The 21,834-nt window shown below is 44.7% G+C and overlaps 1 protein-coding gene across 7 annotated transcripts in view; it reads left to right on the top strand.

Annotated features, from left to right (window-relative positions):
• The window catches only part of LOC115198734 (dedicator of cytokinesis protein 4), a 142,343-nt gene that overhangs the window by 55,965 nt on the left and 64,544 nt on the right, over positions 1 to 21,834 (top strand). For all 7 annotated transcript variants that reach the window (XM_029760965.1, XM_029760962.1, XM_029760961.1 and 4 more), the window contains exons 9-14: positions 4,256 to 4,337; positions 4,485 to 4,545; positions 4,754 to 4,886; positions 5,425 to 5,513; positions 15,231 to 15,356; positions 21,172 to 21,296. In XM_029760965.1, the coding sequence (XP_029616825.1) occupies positions 4,256 to 4,337; positions 4,485 to 4,545; positions 4,754 to 4,886; positions 5,425 to 5,513; positions 15,231 to 15,356; positions 21,172 to 21,296 (616 nt within the window). The remainder of the gene's footprint in view (positions 1 to 4,255; positions 4,338 to 4,484; positions 4,546 to 4,753; positions 4,887 to 5,424; positions 5,514 to 15,230; positions 15,357 to 21,171; positions 21,297 to 21,834) is intronic.

The following is a 21,834-nucleotide window of genomic DNA, read 5'->3' as shown; positions in this document are numbered from 1 at the left end:
AATTGGTAACAACACTTTTTTTCAAAGGTCTGGGTCAGTGCCGGTTCTAGCTTGTATGGCTCCCTGGGACCCCCCCCCCCCCCACACAAAAAAAGCACCATTCTGCACTAACGGTTATTTTTATTCAGACATTGAAACAACACAAATAAATAATCATAACATTTAAAACGACATAAATATTAAAATATATACAAAAGTAAGACTCATAAATATCAAAAAGAAATAACAAAGACAAATAGAAACAAATTTGTGTTGATTTGGCATTCGAGCATGAATACATTACCCTTCCCCCAACACTGTCAACCAAGAGTCAAGACTAAACCAATTCACCTTGGTGGTGTGAAGACTGGTTTTATATTGTTCTTAACTATTTCGCACAAACAAGAAAAAAATGCAACAATATGTTAATATATATTCACAGTATTATGGTTTATTTGGTAGCATTTCGTAGTGTGAATGAATTTTGTTAATTGCATTAGTACTGTACAAAGTTAGAGGTGTGCTATTTGATAGATTCCCCCGCTCCCCCAACCTCAGGCTTCCAGTGGGGAGACCTGAGGTCAACCTACCATCGCCCCCTCCCCATCTCATACTTCTGAGTGGGAGACCTTCCCAGGCAGTAGCCTGCCTAGCTCACAAACTAGAATCAGGGTGCCCGCTCCGACAAGGTTAATTGACCCACAGTCCCACACGGTGACATGATATCATTCACGTGACGTGCAAATGAGCGATAGAAAATCGATCGCGCAAATGTCACCACTCCCAAATAATTTGCGCGGGCGCCCCGTGCCGCCGCCATGGACGGCAGCCCATGTCGCCTATACCTAAATCCGCGTCTGGTCTGGGTCCTCTATGAGACACACTCTCGCAGTGCTTCACTCGTGTGTTTGTGTCTGTGAATGTGTGGGCCATGTCGTGTGGCTATACGATAGTCCCTCAGACTGATTCAGACAGTCCATTGTGGAGTGATATCCCGTCTCCTCTTCCCCTGGAGACTCTGCATAGCGTGGTTCATTTACCTAGCCTTCAACACACACCAGCCAGGTCATTCTGGCCCGCGCTCATGTCTGGATCTCTTTCCTAATGCAATCATCGATATCGGGGGAGGAAAAAAACAAATGCTCCGAGCACTGCAGAGGGACTATGTGATGAGCGAGAGGGAGAGAAGCCATTCATTATATTTAAATGAATCTGCTGATAGGCAGTGATATGGTCCCACTAGGGACCTGCTAGTGGTCTGAAGCAACCTGATCAGCAGCCTTGCAGCTGTGTGTGTGTCGTGGGGCTCAGGGACCTGTATGCACTGGAGCGGCTGGTAATTGGAGGATGAGGTTTCAAAAATGTAGTGTTAATTAGAGATTGGAGTGGGTGGGTGCGAGCGCGCACGTGTGTGACTCCCATGCTTAATGCATAGGAATCTGTCAATCTCCTGGTTGGCTTACTGAATTAACAGGCTTGCTAGCTAACGGCCCATGTAAGGCTATAGCTGTAGCAGCGAGGTTGGAGTTGGCTTGCTGTCCCAGCATTACAATGCTCTCTCTCTGCTTATCTGAGGGCTGTGAAAGTCACCTAACAGGATTAGCTGGCCGTTGGCAGCGGGATGGGACAAGTATGGCAGGGGATGGTGTGTGTGTGTGTATGTGTGCGTGTGTGTGTCCTCTGTCTGACAGTCACTCTCCTCCCTATCCTTTCAGCATGGAAGCATCTGAGGCCAGTTCTATTATCCTGCAGTTGGTTAAATGCACAGTTTGTAGATGTTTTTGGAATTTGTATATACACAATATGTATAATAAGCATGCTATGTACACTACCGTTCAAAAGTTTGGGGTCACTTAGAAATGTCCTTGTTTTTGAAAGAAAAGCTCATTTTTTTTGTCCATTTAAAATAACATCACATTGATCAGAAATACAGTGAAGACATTGTTAATGTTGTAAATGACTATTGTAGCTGGAAACTGCAGATTTCTTATGGAATATCTACAAAGGCGTTACAGAGGCCCATTATCAGCAACCATCACTCCTGTGTTCCAATGGCACGTTGTGTTAGCTAATCCAAGTTTATCATTTTAAAAGGCTAATTGATCATTAGAAAACCCTTTTGCAATTACAATTGCAGAGCTGAAAACTGTGTTCTGATTAAAGAAGCAATAGAACTGGCCTTCTTTAGACTAGTTGAGTATCTGGAGCATCAGCATTTGTGCGTTCGATTACAGGCTCAAAATGTCCAGAAACAAAGAACTTTCTTCTGAAACTCGGCAGTCTATTCTTGTTCTGAGAAATGAAGGCAATTCCATGCGAGAAATTGCCAAGAAACTGAAGATCTCGTACAACGCTGTGTACTACTCCCTTCACAGAACAGCGCAAACTGTCTCTAACAGAATAGAAAGAGGATTGGGAGGCCCCCACAACTGAGAAAGAGGACAAGTACATTAGTGTCTAATTTGAGAAACAGACACCTCACAAGTCCTCAACTGGCAGCTTCATTAAAAAGTACCCGCAAAACACCAGTCTCAACGTCAAGAGTGAAATGGTGACCCCGGGATGCTGGCCTTCTAGGCAGAGTTGCAAAGAAAAAGCCATATCTCAGACTGGCCAATAAAAATTAAAGATTAAGATGGGCAAAAGAACACGGACACTGGACAGAGGAACTCTGCCTAGAAGGCCAGCATCCCGGAGTCGCCTCTTCACTGTTGACGTTGAGACTGGTGTTTTGCGGGTACTATTTAATGAAGGACAGTGGGATTTATCCCTCTTATACCACAGTTACCAGAGAAAACAAATTTAAAGCAGCCATTTACTTCTAGAAATAACATTTTTTTGTTGATATTTCAATTCATACTTTCTCCTCTTTTTGTTACTAGAGATGCATCCCAGTTGTTCATTCTGTATTTTCTGTTCTTATTCCTTGCTTGCTAGCTAGCTAGCTAGTTACTGCTAACACAGTCACGACCTCTGCAGCCAAAATAAAAGCTAATTAGCTGCATTTGCGTTTGTTACTTCTATAACAATGAGCTGATGATGCCCAATTTTGCCTGGCAAAGGGCCTTCTCGTCAGGACACTTAACACTGTTCGTTACGAGGAGATCACATTGCATATCAAACACTAGGCTAGAAGCTAGCTAAATAGTTTGTTGCTAGCAAACCTGCCAATATGACAGCCGAATTAAAAAAGATCAGATGCTGAAAACAGCTGGTTAAACTAGACGTTTCATGTGGGAGGATTTGACAGCATAGCGCCACTTGTGTCTTGAAATTCATGTTCATCACTCACCACGTCAGGTTATTCTCCCCAAAAATATGTCTCTGCAAAAACAAATCAATTGCTAGCTAGCTAAGTTTTTCTTCGTTGGACCTGCGTTTCCAATGTATCCAGTTTCGGTTTGTGTGCGGTTTAGCTTTCTGTAACTTTGTAGCAAGTACGGTCTTCATATGTAGGTGCATATTGCGACATTTGCCATTTCACTGCTTTTCTTCCATGATCTATAATGTTTTTATGAATTCCCCCTTCATCTCCTTGACATACTGCAAAATTACAATGACATCCAACATTGCAGTGTATCCCCAATGTTATTGCAAAGCGCTTTGCTTTGTTCATTCTAATCTACACTCACTTACTTTCCTTTCCGTTGGTTGACAGTCCAAGAACTGGGTTAGTATCGCTCCTGAAGAATTTGCTAAATTCTATGAATATTTAATCTAGTTTGGTAGAAAGGAAGCATCATTTTCTTGTGTTGTCGGACATGGAATTGAAGCATATTATTTTCTGTGTTGCCGGATATGTTGCGGACATGTTGCGTACAGTCTCGTCATGGTGCGATGGCATTCATTTCTTCTTCTAGCGTTGTTTGCCACAGGGCTCTCTCTCTGTGAATATGGAGGTGCTTACCTCTGGGTTACCTCTTGTTGTGCTCTTGTAGACTAATACACTACATCTGCTTGTACTGTAGTACACTACTAGTACACTACTTGTACTGTAGTACACTACTAGTACACTACATCTTCTTGTACTGTAGTACACTACTAGTACACTACATCTTCTTGTACTGTAGTACACTACTAGTACACTACATCTACTTGTACTGTAGTACACTACTCTTGTGTGGGAGACCTGATCTGGTAGCTTGCTGATTGTTTAGCCAACTCCCCTCCTCTGTCATGTTTACTGTCATCACTAACATATATTTTCTTTATGGCGTGACAATGAATAACCTCTCTTCCCCTCTTCTTTCCTATTTTCTCCTCTTTTGTCCTCCAGTGAGAGGTTCTTTGTCAGACTGAATAAGAACGGAGTGCCCAAGTCGCCAGAGAAGACAGAGAGACAATGCACCCTCTTTGTGGTGAGTACTGAACTTCACTGTGTCTTCTATGCACCCTAGGGGGGGTATAGAAGTAGTAGTCGTTCTGCACATGACGCTTTGTCTGTTATTGTATTGAGGATACTACCATCACCCTTTCATTAAAAATTTATGTTTTTCTCTCTTCAGGATTTGGGGAGCAGCGATCTCAGAAAAGACGTCTACATTGTTGTTCACATTATGAGAATTGGTAAGTTCCCAGTGTTCCCCCCCCCTTAATTAGTCAAACACTACATTTATATTGCATACATAAAAAAAATGAACACAGCTCTAACACAGTAATAACATAGTATTATAGTGTTGCATTAATTATAATTAAGTGGTAACACTCTTTAATATAGTAACTACAGAGCACTGCTGTACAGACATTGACTGTGTTGTCGTTATGTTGGTTGCAGGGCGGATGGGTGCTGGGGAGAAGAAGAACCTGTGTAGTACCCAGTACAGACGGCCCTTCGGCTGTGCTGTGGTCAGTATCGCAGACCTCCTCACGGCAGACTCTAAAGACGACCACCTACTGAAGGTTTACGCGTGAGTCACCTTCCATCATATCGAAAGTGCATTTTTACACAGACGTCACAATACACTTCAGTACCCTCTCACAGACAGTGAAATAATGTAGCAGATACATTGTTCAGCTTTCACAGTGGACGGATTGTGGTGCGACAGTGTTGACCAGCTTTCACAGTGGACGGATTGTGGTGCAACAGTGTTGACCAGCTTACACACACACAGACACACACACAGACACACACACACACACACACACACACACACACACACACACACACACACACACACACACACACACGGGTACTATTACAGCACTCTAGATACATGCCCAAGGGATGATTGAAAAAGCCGTTAGGGACACAGTAATGGTTTGACCTACATAGGGGCTGAAATGGGTGGACAATAGGCCGATAGTATTTAACCCAGAGTTTTGACACTTCTCTACCTCTGTGTTTCATTGGATTTATATTATAAAGTGGAGGAATGTTATTGGGCTAATGTTATCTTGTTGATCCAAATCATGCATGACACAACATGTTTTGCCTTTGTGTTCCAGATGCACCACGGAAAGCGAGTGGTATCAAATCCACGAGAACATCATCAGAAAGGTCAACTCCCGATACAACCTATCGGGTTCCAACACGGGTAAGGAACAACCTCCCTTTTGTATTTCTCACCTCACAACTAGCGGAAATATTCTACCTCGAAAATTCTGCGAACTGAAAATACTTGAGATGCAATGGATGGGAGTTCAATTGGAAGCCGATTAGCTCTCTGCTGTACAGTTCCACTGTAGCTGGGTTTGTACCACGCTGCTCGGCGGGAAGCCTGCACAGCTCAATATGCATTGAACTGATATAAATAGCAATCCCCTCCATATGAAACTGACTGTCTGTTGTTCTCCCTAGCAACAGGTTGATGGATAGGAGGAGAACACTAGGTTTAGGCTGTGAGAGGAAATTGCAAATCGGATGGAAAGAAAGTAGATGGAAGACGGTTAAAGACATGTATGAATCTCTTCTCAAATAGGCCTAAATTATATTGTGTGTGTGTGTATATTTGTCTGTGCATGCACGCATACGTGCGTGTGCGTCATCAATGGTTCATTTCAATAGCTACCTCACCTTATTCTTATAAAGCTTGTTTACAACAGTAAGATTAGTAGTATTCTCTCCACATAGAAAACACTGGGAAGGTTTGTAGGATTTGGATCTTCATAAACAGAGTCTATCTCACAGACAGATCTGCAAGTCTGCTCCTATTTCAGCCTCAGCGCCTCAAAAGACCAGCAGTAATTGCATGAGGTGCAGTCACAACTCGGGGATTTTAATAAGCTGGTAGTGGAGGGAGCAGCAGCAACACAGTAATTACGATGACTGACACAAAGTCATTTAGCATACTACGCTATCCGCTGCGAATTTACATGACGTCTGCATCTGAGAGTTAATAACAATAATGATAGTTAGTCGTCTGTTCTGAATTTTTAAACGTGTATTCTTCCATATATAGACACCATCCTGTGTGTTTTAATCGAATCAACTATATGCATTGAGCTTGTCTGATGCTTTAAGCGAACTGTTTGATTAAATAATTAAGACACACAAATGACTAGAGGGAGTCCGACCGCAATTGATTTGAGTGTGCAGTGCCTGGCTCAGACTTGCTGCACTGTGTTAAAAAAAGAGACTGCGAGTGACTGTGTGACTAGCACCTGTTGTCTCTCTCTCCTCCCTGCTGCAGCGACCGCCGCAGAACATCGACAGTGTGTGTCGTGCTGTCCGTGTTGCTGAATCTGCAACATAATTACAGCCATTTCTGACTGAAAAGTTATGTTTTACCGAAATCCCTAATTTGTTTAGGAAAAAACATTCCCTATTCCCTCAACCTTTGGTCTCTTTAGTGAAACATGTATGCATCGCATGCGCGTGACCAATAGGGCCTGACCTATAGCCTTTCATAATCACATCAATAAGTTGGTTATAACAAACTCTGAACACAGTAACACATGGCAAATCGAATCGAATCAAATTCTATTGTTCACATACACATGGTTAGCAGATGTTAATGCGAGTGTAGCGAAATGCTTATGCTTCTAGTTCCGACCTTGCACTAATATCTAACAAGTAATCTAACAATTTCACAACAACTACCTCATACACACAAGTGTAAAGGAATGAATAAGAATATGTACATATAAATATATGGATGAGCGATGGCCGTGCGGCATAGGCAAGATGCAGTAGATGGTAACATTATATAAAGTCGCATTGTTTAAAGTGACTAGTGATACATTTATCACATCTAATTTTTAATTATTAAAGTGGCTAGAGATTTGAGTCAGTATGTTGGCAGGAGCCACTCAATGCTAGTGATGTCTGTTTAACAGTCTGATGGCCTTGAGATAGAAGCTGTTTTTCAGTCTCTCGGTCCCAGCTTTGATGCACCTGTACTGACCTCGCCTTCTGGATGATAGCGGGGTGAACAGGCAGTGGCTCGGGTGGTTGTTGTCGTTGATGATCTTTTTGGCCTTCCTGCGACATCGGGTGCTGTAGGTGTCCTAGAGGGCAGGTAGTTTGCCCTCGGTGATGCGTTGTGCAGACCTCACTACCCTCTGGAGAGCCTTACGGTTGTGGGTGGAGCAGTTGCCGTACCAGGCGGTAATACAGCCCGACAGGATGCTCTCGATTGTGCATCTGTACAAGTTTGTGAGTGTTTTCGGGTGACAAGCCAAATTTCTTCAGCCTCCTGAGGTTGAAGAGGCGCTGTTGCGCCTTCTTCACCACACTGTCTGTTTTGGGTAGACCATTTCAGTTTGTCTGTGATGTGTACGCCGAGGAACTTAAAACGTTCCACCTTCTCCACTACTGTCCCGTCGAAGTGGATAGGGGGGTGCTCCCTCTGCTGTTTCCTGAAGTCCATGATCATCTCCTTTTCTTTTTTTGACATTGAGTGTGAGGTTATTTTCCTGACAACACACTCCGAGGGCCCTCACCTCCTCCCTGTAGACCGTCTCGTCGTTGTTGTTGGTAATCAAGCCTACCACTGTAGTGTCGTCTGCAAACTTGGTGATTGAGTTGGAGGCGTGCATGGCCACGCAGTCAAGGGTGAACAGGGAGTACAGGAGAAGGCTGAGAACGCACCCTTGTGGGGCCCCAGTGTTGAGGATCAGCGGGGTGGAGATGTTGTTTCCTACCCTCACCACCTAGGGGTGGCCCGTCAGGAAGTCCAGGACCCAGTTGCACAAGGAGGAGTTGATATCCAGGGTCTTAATGACGAGTTTGGAGGGTACTATGGTGTTAAATGCCGAGCTGTAATCGATGAACAGCATTCTTACATAGGTATTGCTCTTGTCCAGATGGGTTAGGGCAGTGTGCAGTGTGATTGCGATTGCATCATCTGTGGACCTATTGGGGCGGTAAGCAAATTGAAGTGGGTCTAGGGTGTCAGGTAGGGTGGAGGTGAAATGATCCTTGACTATTCTCTCAAAGCACTTCATGATGGCGGGAGTGAGTGCTACCGGACGATAGACATTCAGCTCAGTTACCTTTTCTTTCTTGGGAACAGGAACAATGGTGGCCCTCTTGAAGCATGTGGGGACAGCATACTGGGACAGGGACTGATTGAATATGTCCGTAAACACACTAGCCAGCTGGTCTGCACATGCGCTGAGGACGCGGCTAGGGATGCCGTCTGGGCCAGGCAGCCTTGCGAGGGTTAACACGTTTAAATGTTTTACTCACATTGGCCGTGGTGAAGGAGAGCCCGCAGGTTTTGGTAGTGGGCCGTGTCGTTGGCACGGTATTGACCTCAAAGCGAGCAAAGAAGTTGTCTAATTTGTCTGGGAGCAAGACGTCAGTGTCCGCGACGGGGCTGGTTTTCTTTTTGTAATCTGCGTGACAGCAATATAGATGCAGTGGACTGACAAATAAACCCGAAACAATGGAATGTTTGGAATAAATTTGACTAGTTGTGGAAAATACTGGAGATCAAGAAAAATAAGGTATGGAGCAAGCGCTGCGTGCATGTTATGTGTGCTAAACAGGTGCTGTTACATTACAATATACTTTTTTTGACCGTTTGGAACAATGCTAACAACACTAAATAAATTATAAGTGTACCAGAGAGTCTGTAACCTTTTTTTTTTTGTAAATGCTTTTATTACAGCAAAGACTAAAAACTGTCGCATTTATTTTATTTGTGAATGCAATTTCTGAAATGGAACGGTTTAGGCCTATCTATTGTTTACGCTAATTATTCAGTGGTCGCTTTGTTATTGTATTTTAAAACTAAAATGCTTGATTTCATTTCAAATCATGAATGACTCGTATGCTGTGTGATACCATGAACGAATAAATGATTGATTGATACAGTAGCCTATATAAGTATTGAAATATAAGCCTAAGTAAGTTATGGTATTAAGACTAAACAGAATGTGCTCTTAGGCCTACAGCTCAATGGTGGTTATACCATTGAGGGAGGAGGATGTCTTCCCTGTAACGCACAGCGTTGAGATTGTCTGCAATGACAACAAGCTCAGTCCGATGATGCTGTGACACACCGCCCCAGACCATGATGGACCCTCCACCTCCAAATCGATCCCGCTCCAGAGTACAGGCCTCGGTGTAACGCTCATTCCTTCGACGATAAACACGAATCCGACCATCACCCCTGGTGAGACAAAACCGCAACTCGTCAGAGAAGAGCTTTTTTAGCCAGTCCTGTCTGGTCCAGCGACGGTGGGTTTGTGCCCATAGGCGACGTTGTTGCCAGTGATGTCTGGTGAGGACCTGCCTTACAACAGGCCTACAAGCCCTCAGTCCAGCCTCTCTCAGCTTATTGTGGACAGTCTGAGCACTGATGGAGGGATTGTGCGTTCCTGGTGTAACTCGGGCAGTTGTTGTTGCCATCCTGTACCTGTCCCGCAGGTGTGATGTTCGGATATACCGATCCTGTGCAGGTGTTGTTACACGTAGTCTGCCGCTGCGAGGACGATCAGCTGTCCGTCCTGTCTCCCTGCAGCGCTGTCTTAGGCGTCTCACAGTACGGACATTGCAATTTATTGCCCTGGCCACATCTGTAGTCCTCATGCCTCCTTGCAGCATGCCTAAGGCACGTTCACGCAGATGAGCAGGGACCCTGGGCATCTTTCTTTTGGTGTTTTTCATAGTCAGTAGAAAGGCCTCTTTAGTGTCATAAGTTTTTATAACTGTGACCTTAATTGCCTACCGTTTGTAAGCTGTTAGTGTCTAAACGACCGTTCCATAGGTGCATTAATTGTTTATGGTTCATTGAACAAGCATGGGAAACAGTGTTTAAACCCTTTACAATGAAGATCTGTGAAGTTATTTGGATTTTTACAAATTATCTTTGAAAGACAGGGTCCTGAAAAAGGGACGATTCTTTTTTTGCTGAGTTTATATGGATGATTTATAAAGCCAGGCACATTTAACAGTTAGGCTGTTGATTATAGATCTAATTAAGTTGGCGTTTCCTCTCTCCTCACTTTTCTTAGACAATTAAGGCAAGGGCTGTTTTCTCATCTCCTAACTCCGCTGCTGCCACTGCCACATTGTATTCAACACCAATATGCTGGTTAACGTTGCTATTATGCACATAGAAACGGGGTCTAGGGAAATGCGCCAATTCAACAGCGCACTGATGTGTTTCAGAACCCCGGACAGCGACCACTACCCAACGCAGGAGAAAGCACGTTTATTATAAAATAATATCATTTTTATTTGTGTTGCACCATTGTTCTTACATAGTATAACCATATACAATTGCAGTACCGTATCTTAGACTGATGGACTGTGCCATCCCAACGGCCTCCACAATGAATTAATCCACTCAGACAGGCTCCAATCAGACAGGCGTCTTGTGCACCACGATATATATTTTTTGCTACAGCTCGAGTAAAGACATTTTGGTCGATCAACAGCCTATTGACCAAACAATCGGCCCGTCGACTAAATGGGGTCAGCCCTAATAGCCCGGCGCCAGTTAAAATCCCAAATGAAAGATTGGCTTTGGAATAAATGAAGATGTTATTTGCTCAGTTGAATTGATAAGCGAGAAATTGGAATGAATTCCCAGACAAAAGTGAACTGGGGAATGATGCTAAGTAGGAGATACAATATCCTTACAGAGATAAACTTTAATCAACCATTTACTGCACTCTCTCTGACTCAATGGAGTTGAATTAATAAGTTCTATACAATGATGTTATAATCCTTATATCAGATGCATATTTCAGTAGTATCTAGTAGACTGTTATGTTGTTGTTGTTGATATCAGATAATACATGCATTTTGCAGTAGTATCTAGTAGTCTGTTATGTTGTTGTTAATATCAGATAAGACATGCATATTTGATGTTAACTAAGAGGATGGGGATTCAGAATGCGTTTAAGATGTGTTGATGTTTCAGGAGGTTGCAGAAGAGTTTAGGAGGTTTAGACATCGAGGTTATTTGTGGCAGTTTCCATGCAGGATGATATGGTCCAATAACACTTAAGTGTTCTGCTCTGCTGTATTTAGAAGAATTGGTAACCATGTAGTTGATAGAGGTGTATAGGGGGGGGGCTGCCATAATCAACGTCCACGTCATTGACGCCCCGGGGAGTTGTTGTTGGGGGCTGCCTTGCTCAAGGGCAGAACGGCAGATTTTCCCACCTAACAGGCTCAGGAGTCGACCCAGCAACCTTTTGGTTTCTGGCCCAACGCTCTTAACCGCCAGGCTACCTGCCACCCCGCACTTATCAATGTTTCTTCACTGAGTGCTTCTCTTTCCATGACATAGACTGACCAGGTGAAAGCTATGATCCCTTATTCATGTCACTTGTTAAATCCACTTCAATCAGTGTAGATGAAGGGGAAGAGACCGGTTAACAGTAGAACCGCTGGGCCTCGAGGGACCCAGTTCAAGCTAAAGAGCAGTCATTCTGACTGCAACATTCTAACAGTGGAATTAATATATTTCATATATGCTATCTCAAAAATAATCATTTGGTTGTGTTTATGAAGGCCTTGGGTGACAGTAGAATATGATTAGTATTTTATTTCAACTAACACAATAGTATTTTCATTTGTTTATGTTACAGTAGGTTATATGTAAAAAAATATATATAAGAATAAAAATGGCTAAAATTCAAGTGTTCAATCAATATAAATATTGCTCAAATTCAAGTGTTCAATCAATTTTATTAGTGGAGTGCCATTGTTACAACGATGAAACAGAAAGCATATGCATTGGAACATGGTAGTAGCTTTTTTTTTATATGGACCAAATAAAAATAACCCAACCACCAAGACACATGGTCAAAAGACGCGCAGTCAAATGATGAAAACGTAGCCTAAACATCATTATAAGCGCCAACTGGCTTTGATAAATAGTGAAACTCTGCAAAAAAAAGCTAGAAAGGCCTCATCATGAATATGAGTGTAGATATGACAGCAGTCAAAATTAATCAATTATTGTCAGCTCGTGTTTGTGTGCGTCTTCACGCAATGGCATTCGTTGGATTTCATTTAATGTTATCCCTTGTCCTAACAGTTGACACCATTTTTTCTTTTTAAACTTTCAATAGCTTGACACACTTTGACGTACCTTCGTTTGGTTGTAGTCTCCAATTTTATCTTTGTGTCTTGTCATTCTTCCACACTGTTGTACCACAACAGTTGTGCAGTTGCCTTTATTTTGTGCAGAGGGAGGAAGCTCCCGACTCACTTTGTTCATGGTGCCGGCCAGACTTGTTTTCTTTGCAAGCAACTTGTTCGCCAATTAAAGTGAAGTGAAGCAATTCTCCGTGGGGACATTGCTTCCCTTGCCAACGTAAGGTGTAACAAGCCTCATCACCACATTCTCAGACACTCGTGCCTGCTGCCCAAAGTGGATATTTTCCCAGATATCGAAAGCCATTCAGCATGTACAATTACGCTCACCGTGTAGCCTATTCCAAGTAGGCCAGAGTCGACTGATAAGACGGCTTTGATTCGGTGAACTGATAAAGGGAACATACCATTTTAAGATTAGGCCTATAATTAGAATTGATCAAAACAATAGAATGGCCCACCCTGTTCTTCATTCACAATTGGTGTTTACATCATTATGCATCGTTTTTGTCCTCTTGCTCATCAACTCACCCATTCTCCCCATTTCTCCCCACACACACACATCGCATCACATCACATCCCGTCACATGATTGAAGTAGAGTTGATGTGTCCTCTGTAGTGGAATTATTTTCAAATGCACATTTCTCTGACCCTGGCCTGTTAAGTTGTGTTCATCAGAAGCTCCGGCGCTTTCCATCGAATACCTTCCAGATTGTACCATCGATCATACTCAGTGCTGGATCAAGCTTCCCCTTTCCTATTTCACAGCCGCTGAAAAATGAAACGGGGACAGTTCAAACTACATCACGGTAAAGCTGTGTGCGTTTCATCTGAATGATGATGAATGCGATATGGATTGATACAGCAGTTGCTGATAAATTATGTCAAACCAGTGCTGTTTGGCTCATTGAGGAGCGAGGGCGCATTCATTAATTATGATTCGGCATAAAACTTTGACATAATCACAGTGTATGGAGTAGTTCCATGGAAACCCTGCATGTGAAAACCTTTTTTAGTAACAGCATGTTATGCATGAAAGCAGATTAGTCATTCCGAAGGAGGTAGAAATGTTGACTTCTGCAGAACAAACCACATTACACTTCACTTGGATTTGACTTGACTGAGAACCCTTGTTTCCCCCGCTAATTCTGTGTATTTAAAGCCATCCACCATTCCTACTGTACAGTATGTATCCGCTTCATTTCAATAACAACTCCAGCCCCTTACACGTTCTGCTGTATTGCAGCAGGCTACTATACGACTGCACTAAAAGACAATCAGTTGAGCCTCTCAGCCCTGTAGCCAGGTGACAGCGCGCATCCGCTCTCTCCTCCACGGGTCCTGCCCTTATAAATCATTGATGCAGGAGACGGTGAAATAACTTGCATAATTAAAGGCCCTAAATTCATTAGTCTGGTTGTCAGGGGAACAATTAAAATGAGCGGTGGTGTGCTGTGCTGTGCTGCGTAGCGGGGCTCGCTGTGTAGAGCTTCCAACTACCAACCAAAACCAGCCATGGAGAGATATTAGCTAGCTGCTAGCCAATTAACAGGGAGAGACGAATGAAGAAAATACGAGAAAATCTGAAGCAGAGGAATGTGGGAAATGATATTAGTTTGAATAATCATTAGAGCGAGGGAGAGAGAAGAGAGAGAAGGAATAATCAGGAAAAGAGAGATGGAGAGAATATGGAGAGAGAGAGAGGGAGGGTACGGAGTCGGCAAAAGTGACAGAGAATGAGGCTCCGCAACGGACAGAAGCAACACAAGGCTGTGTGTTGTTGTTGTTGAACAGCGGAAATGTTCCATCCTGTTGCTCCCTGTGCTCCTTGTGTTAAGTTGGTGAAAAGCCAGTGAGGAGGACAGAGGGGAGAGAGTGTCAAAGCGGTGGCAGGCAGGCTGGCAGCCCTGAATACTCTTGCGTGTTACTGTGTAGAATAGTAATGAAGCAGGGGTTTGCCTAATTGTGGCCCTGGAGTGGCTGTGAGGCTGTGCTGCGCCATGGGCTTCATCCACATGAAAGGGAGGGCAAGGCGGACATGCCCCAAGCACTGTGGAATCTCCACCCAAACTTAATGGGTTTCTCTTCTTTGATTATTGATCAAGCCTTGACTGTGCCGTGTTGAAACATAACGTTACTGTGGAAGGATTTCAGTGTTGTTACAAGACCGCTGCCTCTGTATTCCTGTGGTTTGAACCGTGACAGGCAAATCTGTTCAAGGAATGTGTGTGCGTGCATCTATATATATGTGTGTGTGTGGATATTGTAGTTTGGGGGGAATTAAAACCTTGCCATCTTGGGCCACAAAGTGCTGTAGCTTCTCCAGTTAGCAGGCCGGCGAAATATGCAGCAGTTTCTAAATTCGAGAACATAGTGACCTGAAACATTTCAGAATGACAGGATCAATGGTCTGGTTGACCAAAAGCGTTTTTCACTTCCCTGGAAACCGGAGCAATATCTAGCATGGCATCAAGGAGATGTGGAACGATATGAAAATGGAAGAAAAATACTGAAAATAGAAGCAGGGGTTTTATTCCAAGGCCACAGTCTGACATTTTACATTTATTGGGTGTTTTCCAATATATTAGATGGAGACAACACCGATGCTTTCTCTTATTATTTCTTCTTAAAGCATACCGTAGTCTGACTCATGGTGTGTGTGTGTGTGTGTCGTTTCTTACTATATATGCCAATTATTCAAGATGCATCACTTTAATTCTAAACATTTGTGTGGGCTTCTTCTGTTCCCAGGCCTGGCTGTATCTCTCCAGTTGCTGCACGGGGACATTGAACAGCTGAGGAGAGAGTACATGGTGTTGTTCACCAGAGGAGTGTCCATCACCAAGAAACTGGGCTTCTCTGACATCATCATGCCAGGTAAGAAACCACCCACGCAGCTAAAATCTTCTTTGGTCAAAACATAACGACGTCTGTACTGCACTGGTTTTGCAGGTAAATCTACACGCATGGCCAATGTACACCACCGGGTTCGCGGAAATGGATCGCTCCCACAGACAGTGAGTCACGTGGCCTGCTATATTATTAAGTAGGCAGACAGGCATCGAGGCATTCAGTTACTGATCGATTGAACGTTAGAATGGGCAAAACAAGTGACCTAAGCTGCTTTGAGCGTTGTATGGTCGTCGATGCAAGGCGCGCCAAATCCAGTATCTCAGAAACGGCCGCCCTCCTGGGCTTTTCACGCACGACGGTGTCTAAGGTGTACAGAGAATGGTGCGACAAGAAGAAAAGGGAGGTTCAACCCGGTACTAGATGACCTAATAAACTGTCCGGTGAGTGTGTATTGGCATGAATGACTGTACATAGTAAAGTGTACAGTAAAACGTACTTGAAAAACAAACATAAAGCCATTGTTTGAAAGAAGATAAAAAATCCACGTGAACGTCCATTCACATAAAAAGAAACACAAAAAGAGGAACCGTTCGCTGTGTCGTCCCCCCCTAGTGTTTTGCCTTCTACGGTAACTCAAGATTTATATTCACGGTCTTTGTCAGAGTCTGCTCCCACTTTCACTGTGCCCCTAGGCTAGGGATTTTAGTGTGTGTACGCTCCTGTAGGCAAAGGATTATAGTCAGGCTGCACTGCTCTCTCTGTCAGCCTCTCCAGGCTGTGGGTGTGTGGGGGTGTGTGTGTGTGTGAGCGAGAGAGTCGATCTCTCTGGGTTGAGTTGAACACTGGACGCCATTAGATAGAGATGTGGAGAGCTATTTGCACACACACACACACACACACACGCACACACACACGCACACACACACACACACACACACACACACACACACACACACACACACACACACACAGGGGCTGGAAGAAGATGACTTCCTCTCGTTTCTATTCTGTGGCTGACTATTCTCTGAAGTGGATACGGACCTGTCTTCTCTCATGCAGATGTTGCCTTGCTACATTGTGATACTTCTCCAAAAACATTTACATTTTAGTCATTTAGCAGACGCTCTTATCCAGAGCGACTTACAGTAGTGAATACATTTCATAATTTTTTTTGTTCCCTGTACTGGTCCCCCGTGGGAATCGAATCCACAACCCTGGCATTGCAAACACCATGCTCTACCAACTGAGCCACAGTTATGCCTTGAGCGTATACATGTGTACTTTCCTGTAATTATTCTCTAGGCGGTGAAGTTAGACAGACCTCCTCAGGAGACTGTTTTCATACGAGGCAGCTACTAGCTACTGTTGAATGTCTGTGTGTGTACACTTATCTCAGTACAGGTTGAACACTTCACTGGCTCAGATAGTATTTTGTTGCTGTACATAACTGAACTAAAACTTCCCACCAGCTCAGAGTGTAAGTGGGGGGGGGGTGTGATTCTCCTTATCTCACAAAGTAAATGAAGAGCGTCTGGTTTAACTGTCACACCTTGTGGTCCGGGGTACCGGTGATGAGGTGATAGAATAGCATATGACTGTGTGTGTGTAGCATCCATGTCACCCGTCTGAGTCATACTGCAGGAAGCACCTGCCGTCTTTAATGCTATAGTTGCACTATGACCATACATCCATTCTACTTCCAGAGCCCCCCCCCCCCCCCCCCCCCCCCCCCCACACACACACACACACACACACACACACACACACACACACACACACACACACACACACACACACACACACCTGAAAGTGCAGGCGCAAGTGAAAACCAAGCACATTGATTTATTTTTTAAAATTTGACATGTTATTGTCAGCTATATGAAGTATGCAGGGAGGGTGCCGCTATACGCCTTTTGCCAGCCTTTGGGATGTTGTTGTTTTTGTAGAATGTTCAGATTCAGAACCCTCAGTCCCGTCTGCCCTGAAAACAGATCTGTGGCCTGTGCCAACCCTGTCACTTCCATGTCTGTCACTGGGGTGAAGAGGTCACCCGATCCTTGCTGACAGTGTGATGTGTCGATGCCTTCTCTTTGCTGATACAGACTTTTCTGCTTAACTTATTTAACTAACATGTATATCATAAGTGACCACTGAAACACAGGAAAAAAATAAAATAAAGTAATTATACTAACATCCATATAATTAATCCCCAAGTGACGAGGAGGATTATTTAAGATACTGTTTGAAGAGGTATGTCTCAGATGTATTCGGAAGATGGGCAGGGACTCTGCTGTCCTAGCTTCAGGGGGAAGCTGGTTCCACCATTGCAGTGCCAGGACAGAAAAAAAAGCTTGGTCAGGGCTGAGGGGGAGCTGCCATCCCGTGGGGTGGGAGGTCCAAGAGACCTGAGGTGGCAGAACGGAGTGTACTGCTTTGATGTTTGCAGAGAATGACAGGGTGTTGTCCAGAGTCACGCCAAGGTTCTTTGCACGCTGGGAGGACGATACTCTGGAGTTGTCAACCGTGATAGAGAGGTCTTTGAGCGGGCAGGCCTTCCCCCGGGAGGAAGAGCAGTTCCATCTTGTTGAGGTTGAGCTTGATATGACGGAGCCGAGTGACTTGGTGTATAGAGAAAAGAGGGCCGAACGCCCTGGGGTACACCAGTAGTGAGTACAGAATGCAGACACAGACCCTCTCCACGTCACCTGGTAGGAGCAGCCTGCCAGGTAGGATGCAATCCAAGAGTGTGCAGAGCCTGAAGCACCCAGCACTCAGAGGGTGGAGAGGAGGATCTGATGGTTCACGGTGTCAAAGGCAGTGGATAGATCTAGGAGGATGAGAACAGAGGAGAGAGAGAGTCAGCTTTGGCAGTGCGGAGAGCCTCCGTGACAGAGAAAAGCAGTCTCGGTTGAGTGACCCGTCTCGAAGCATGACTGGTTAGGATCAAGAAGATAGTTTGAGAGCGATAACTAGAAAGTTGATCAGAGACGGCACGCTCAAGTGTTTTGGAAAGAAAACAAAAAGGGATACAGGTCTATAGTTTTTGATGTCAGTTGAGTCGAGTGTCTGAGGGGAGCAACTCAGGCCATTTTGAAGTCAGAGGGGACGCAGCCAGTGGTCAGGGATGAGTTGATGAGGGAAGTGAGGAATGGAAAGTCTCAAGAGATGGTTTTGAGAAGGGAGGAGGGGTTGAGTGGGCTGGTTGTCAGGTGGCCAGACCTCATTAGTCACAGGATATCATCTGGAGAGAGGGGAGAAAGAGTTCAAGGCATATGGTAGTTGTGTGAGTGAGACAGGCAGACTTTATAGGCTGAGTGAATGAGTAGGGGGATGTAGTTAACCTTTAGTCTGAAGAGAGGGAGGAGGATTATTATTTTATTTAACTAGGCAAGTCAGTTAAGAACAAATTCTTATTTACAATGACAGCCTAGGAACAGTGGGTTAACTGCCTTGTTCTGGGGCAGAATGACAGAATTTTACCTTGTCAGATCAGGGATTCGATCTAGCAACCTTTCAGTTACTGGTCCAATGCTCTAACCACTAGGCTACCTGCCGATTAAGGATAAAGAAGGTGGAAAGGAGTTTCCTAGAATTAGAGGCAGAATCTTGACATTTTAAAGTGGCTTTAACCACGTACAGAGGAATACATAGGAAGAGAAGGTAGATAGGAGGGAGTGAAAGGATGATAGGTCCTCCGAAAGTTTAGTTTTCCTCAATTTTTGCTCAGCTGCCCGCAGCCCTGTTCTGTAAGCTCGCAATGAGTCACTCAGCCACAGAGAAGGAAGGGAGGGCCGACCCTGGCCGGGAGGAAAGGGGACAGTGCGAGTCATAGGATGCGGAAAGGGAGGAGTAGGGTCAAAGAGGCATAATCAGGAGACAGGAGGGAAAAGGATTTAGCAGACAGGAGAGAGAACATAGGATAGAACAGGAGAGAGAGTGTGAAGATTGTGACGGAGCATGAGCATCTGGGTAGGGGCTGAGTGGTTAGGGTTAGAGGAAAGGGAGATGGAGAAGGAAGCAAAGTAGTGATCAGAGACCTGGAGAGGGGTTGCAGTGAGACTAGTACATGAACAGCCTCTAGTAAAAATGAGGTCAAGCATATTGCCTGCCTTGTGAGTTGGAGGGGATTGAGAAAGGGTGAGGTGAAAAGAGGCAAGGATGGGAAAGAAATGGAATCGACAGCAGGAGGTTGAAGTTGCCAAGTGCGAAGAGCGGTGAGCCATCGTCAGGAAATGAGCTTATCAGGACGTCAATCTCATTGAGGAATTCTCCAAGGGCACCTGGTGGGCGATAGATGACAATAATGTTAAGCTTTTTTTGTTGTTATATCTTTCACCCCAATTTCGTGGTATCCAATTGGTTGTAGTTACAGTCTTGTCTTGTCGCTGCAACTCCCATACGGACTCGGGAGAGGCGAGGGTCGAGTGCCATGCGTTCTCCGAAACACAACCCTACCAAGCCGCCCTGCTTCTTGACACAATGCCCATCCAACCCAGCCGCACCAATGTGTCGGAGGAAACACCGTACACCTGGCGACCGTGTCAGCGTGCACTGCGCCCGGACCGCCATAGGAGTCGCTAGTGCGCGATGAGACAAGGACATCCCTGCCGGCCAAACCCTCCCTAACCCGGACGGGGGTGGACCAATTGTGCGCCGCCCCATGGGCCTCCCGGTCGCGGCCGGCAGCGACAGAGCCTGGACTCAAACCCAGAATCTCTCGTGGGACTGTGATGCAGTGCCTTAGACCACTGCGCCACTCGGGAGGCCTAATAATGTTAAGCTTGAGTGGCAGTGACAGCATGGAATTCAAATGAGGAGATGGACAGGTGAGAGAGGAAGGAAAGAGAATCTCCACTTAGAAATTAGTAGACCTGTGCCACCACCGCGACGGCCAGATGCTCTCGGACTATGAGAAAACAGTCAGACGAGGAAAGAACAGCTGGAGTAGCAGTGTACTCCGGGGTGATCCATTTCTCCATCACGGCCAAAAAGTCAAGGGTCTGACAGGCAGCATAAGCGGAGATGATTGGCTGTTCCAAACGCTACCAGAGAAGCCAGAATTCCACATGGGTTGCAGCCAAGGTGTGGGGAGTGTCTGTAAAGTCTACAGGGAGAGGTCCAAACAGGTATAGAAAACACACACATCGTTGACAACGCTACAAAAGAGTACGTTGATTAGTCTGTAAGTTGTAAGTTGATTATTCTGTAAAAAACTAGGTAAGATACTCAAGTGAGAGTGGTGTGGAGCCTTCCTCAAACAACTTGGGAGAAGCGTCTTTGTTTCGTCAACGGTAAGCCGCTGCTAAGAAGCCAGGGGAGACTGAAGAATTAACAATAATTGCTAATTGTCTAGCAGAGGTGGAGAATACACCTCCCTGTACTAATTGCTGATTGCCTAGGAGAGGTGAAACCCTTCCCCCTCCAATACAGCCACTGATTACCAAAACAAGCAACAAATTGTCCTGCCATTGCTCTGCCCCTTGATCCTGGTTGATGTGTCAACAACTATCTGCAAGTTATGAGCAGTAGACCACTGGGAAGACAGGCACCACTTAAAGTAGATGGCCCTAGCTAGCAAAAAAACAATACTAGACCACAACAGACAAAGGAAAAAAAAGTATACTTCTCACTCCTGGAAATATCAGGAATCCTCTAGCTATAGAATGAAGCAAATGGCTAATGTTTTTATACATTAAAATATAATCAACCAAACACTAGATGAGTATGCCTGTTATTTCAACTGGTAAAAATAACGAAACGTTGGTTAGGTTTATCTATATACAGTGTGCAACATTCTTTCTTTCTTGTTGTTTGAACGACTCTGTTCGCCCTCCTGCAGGAGAGATGAGGAATGACCTTTACGTGACGCTGGAGAAAGGAGAGTTTGAGAAAGGAGGGAAGAGCGTTGCCAGGAACGTGGAGATCACGGTCTATGTGCTGGACATCGAAGGCCAGGTCATGAAGGTAAGATCATCCATTCCTTATGGTTTTTCATACTACAGGCGTGATTGTGCTTTCAATTCTCGTAGGTGTATTGTTGTGACCTGGTTCAATCAGACTGAACGAGGCTAATGTTGTCTAATGCTGAAGGCCTATGTGGGTACATCTGGTGTGTACTGGTTGTGGGATGTATCTATCTGCCTCAGCTAGATGTGAGATGAGGATGGGTTTTGGCACATGGTGTTGGTCATTGCTAGGGTACTAGTTTTCTCTGTAAAACACTGTGGTTTCCTGATCAGACAGGATGCTGCAGCCATACGCAGAAAATAGATTTGATTCTGCTGCTGCTAGAGCTCACCTCTGCATGCAACCCTGTCACTCACTCAGCCAGAGCGAGAGACTGAGAGTGCTGTGCGTCACAGGTCCAGTAAACAGTGTGTGTGTCCTGCAATCTCCCTCCTCCTCCTCTCTCCATCTCTTGCTTTCATCTCCACTACCTATTAACGCCGCTCTCCCCTCTCTCCTGTCTTATCTACCCCTCCTCTCTTCCCTCTTTCCTCTC

The sequence above is a fragment of the Salmo trutta genome, chromosome 8 (genome assembly GCF_901001165.1).
Source record: "Salmo trutta chromosome 8, fSalTru1.1, whole genome shotgun sequence".
Taxonomy (NCBI): domain Eukaryota; kingdom Metazoa; phylum Chordata; class Actinopteri; order Salmoniformes; family Salmonidae; genus Salmo; species Salmo trutta.
This window is presented reverse-complemented; position numbering and strand designations above follow the sequence as displayed.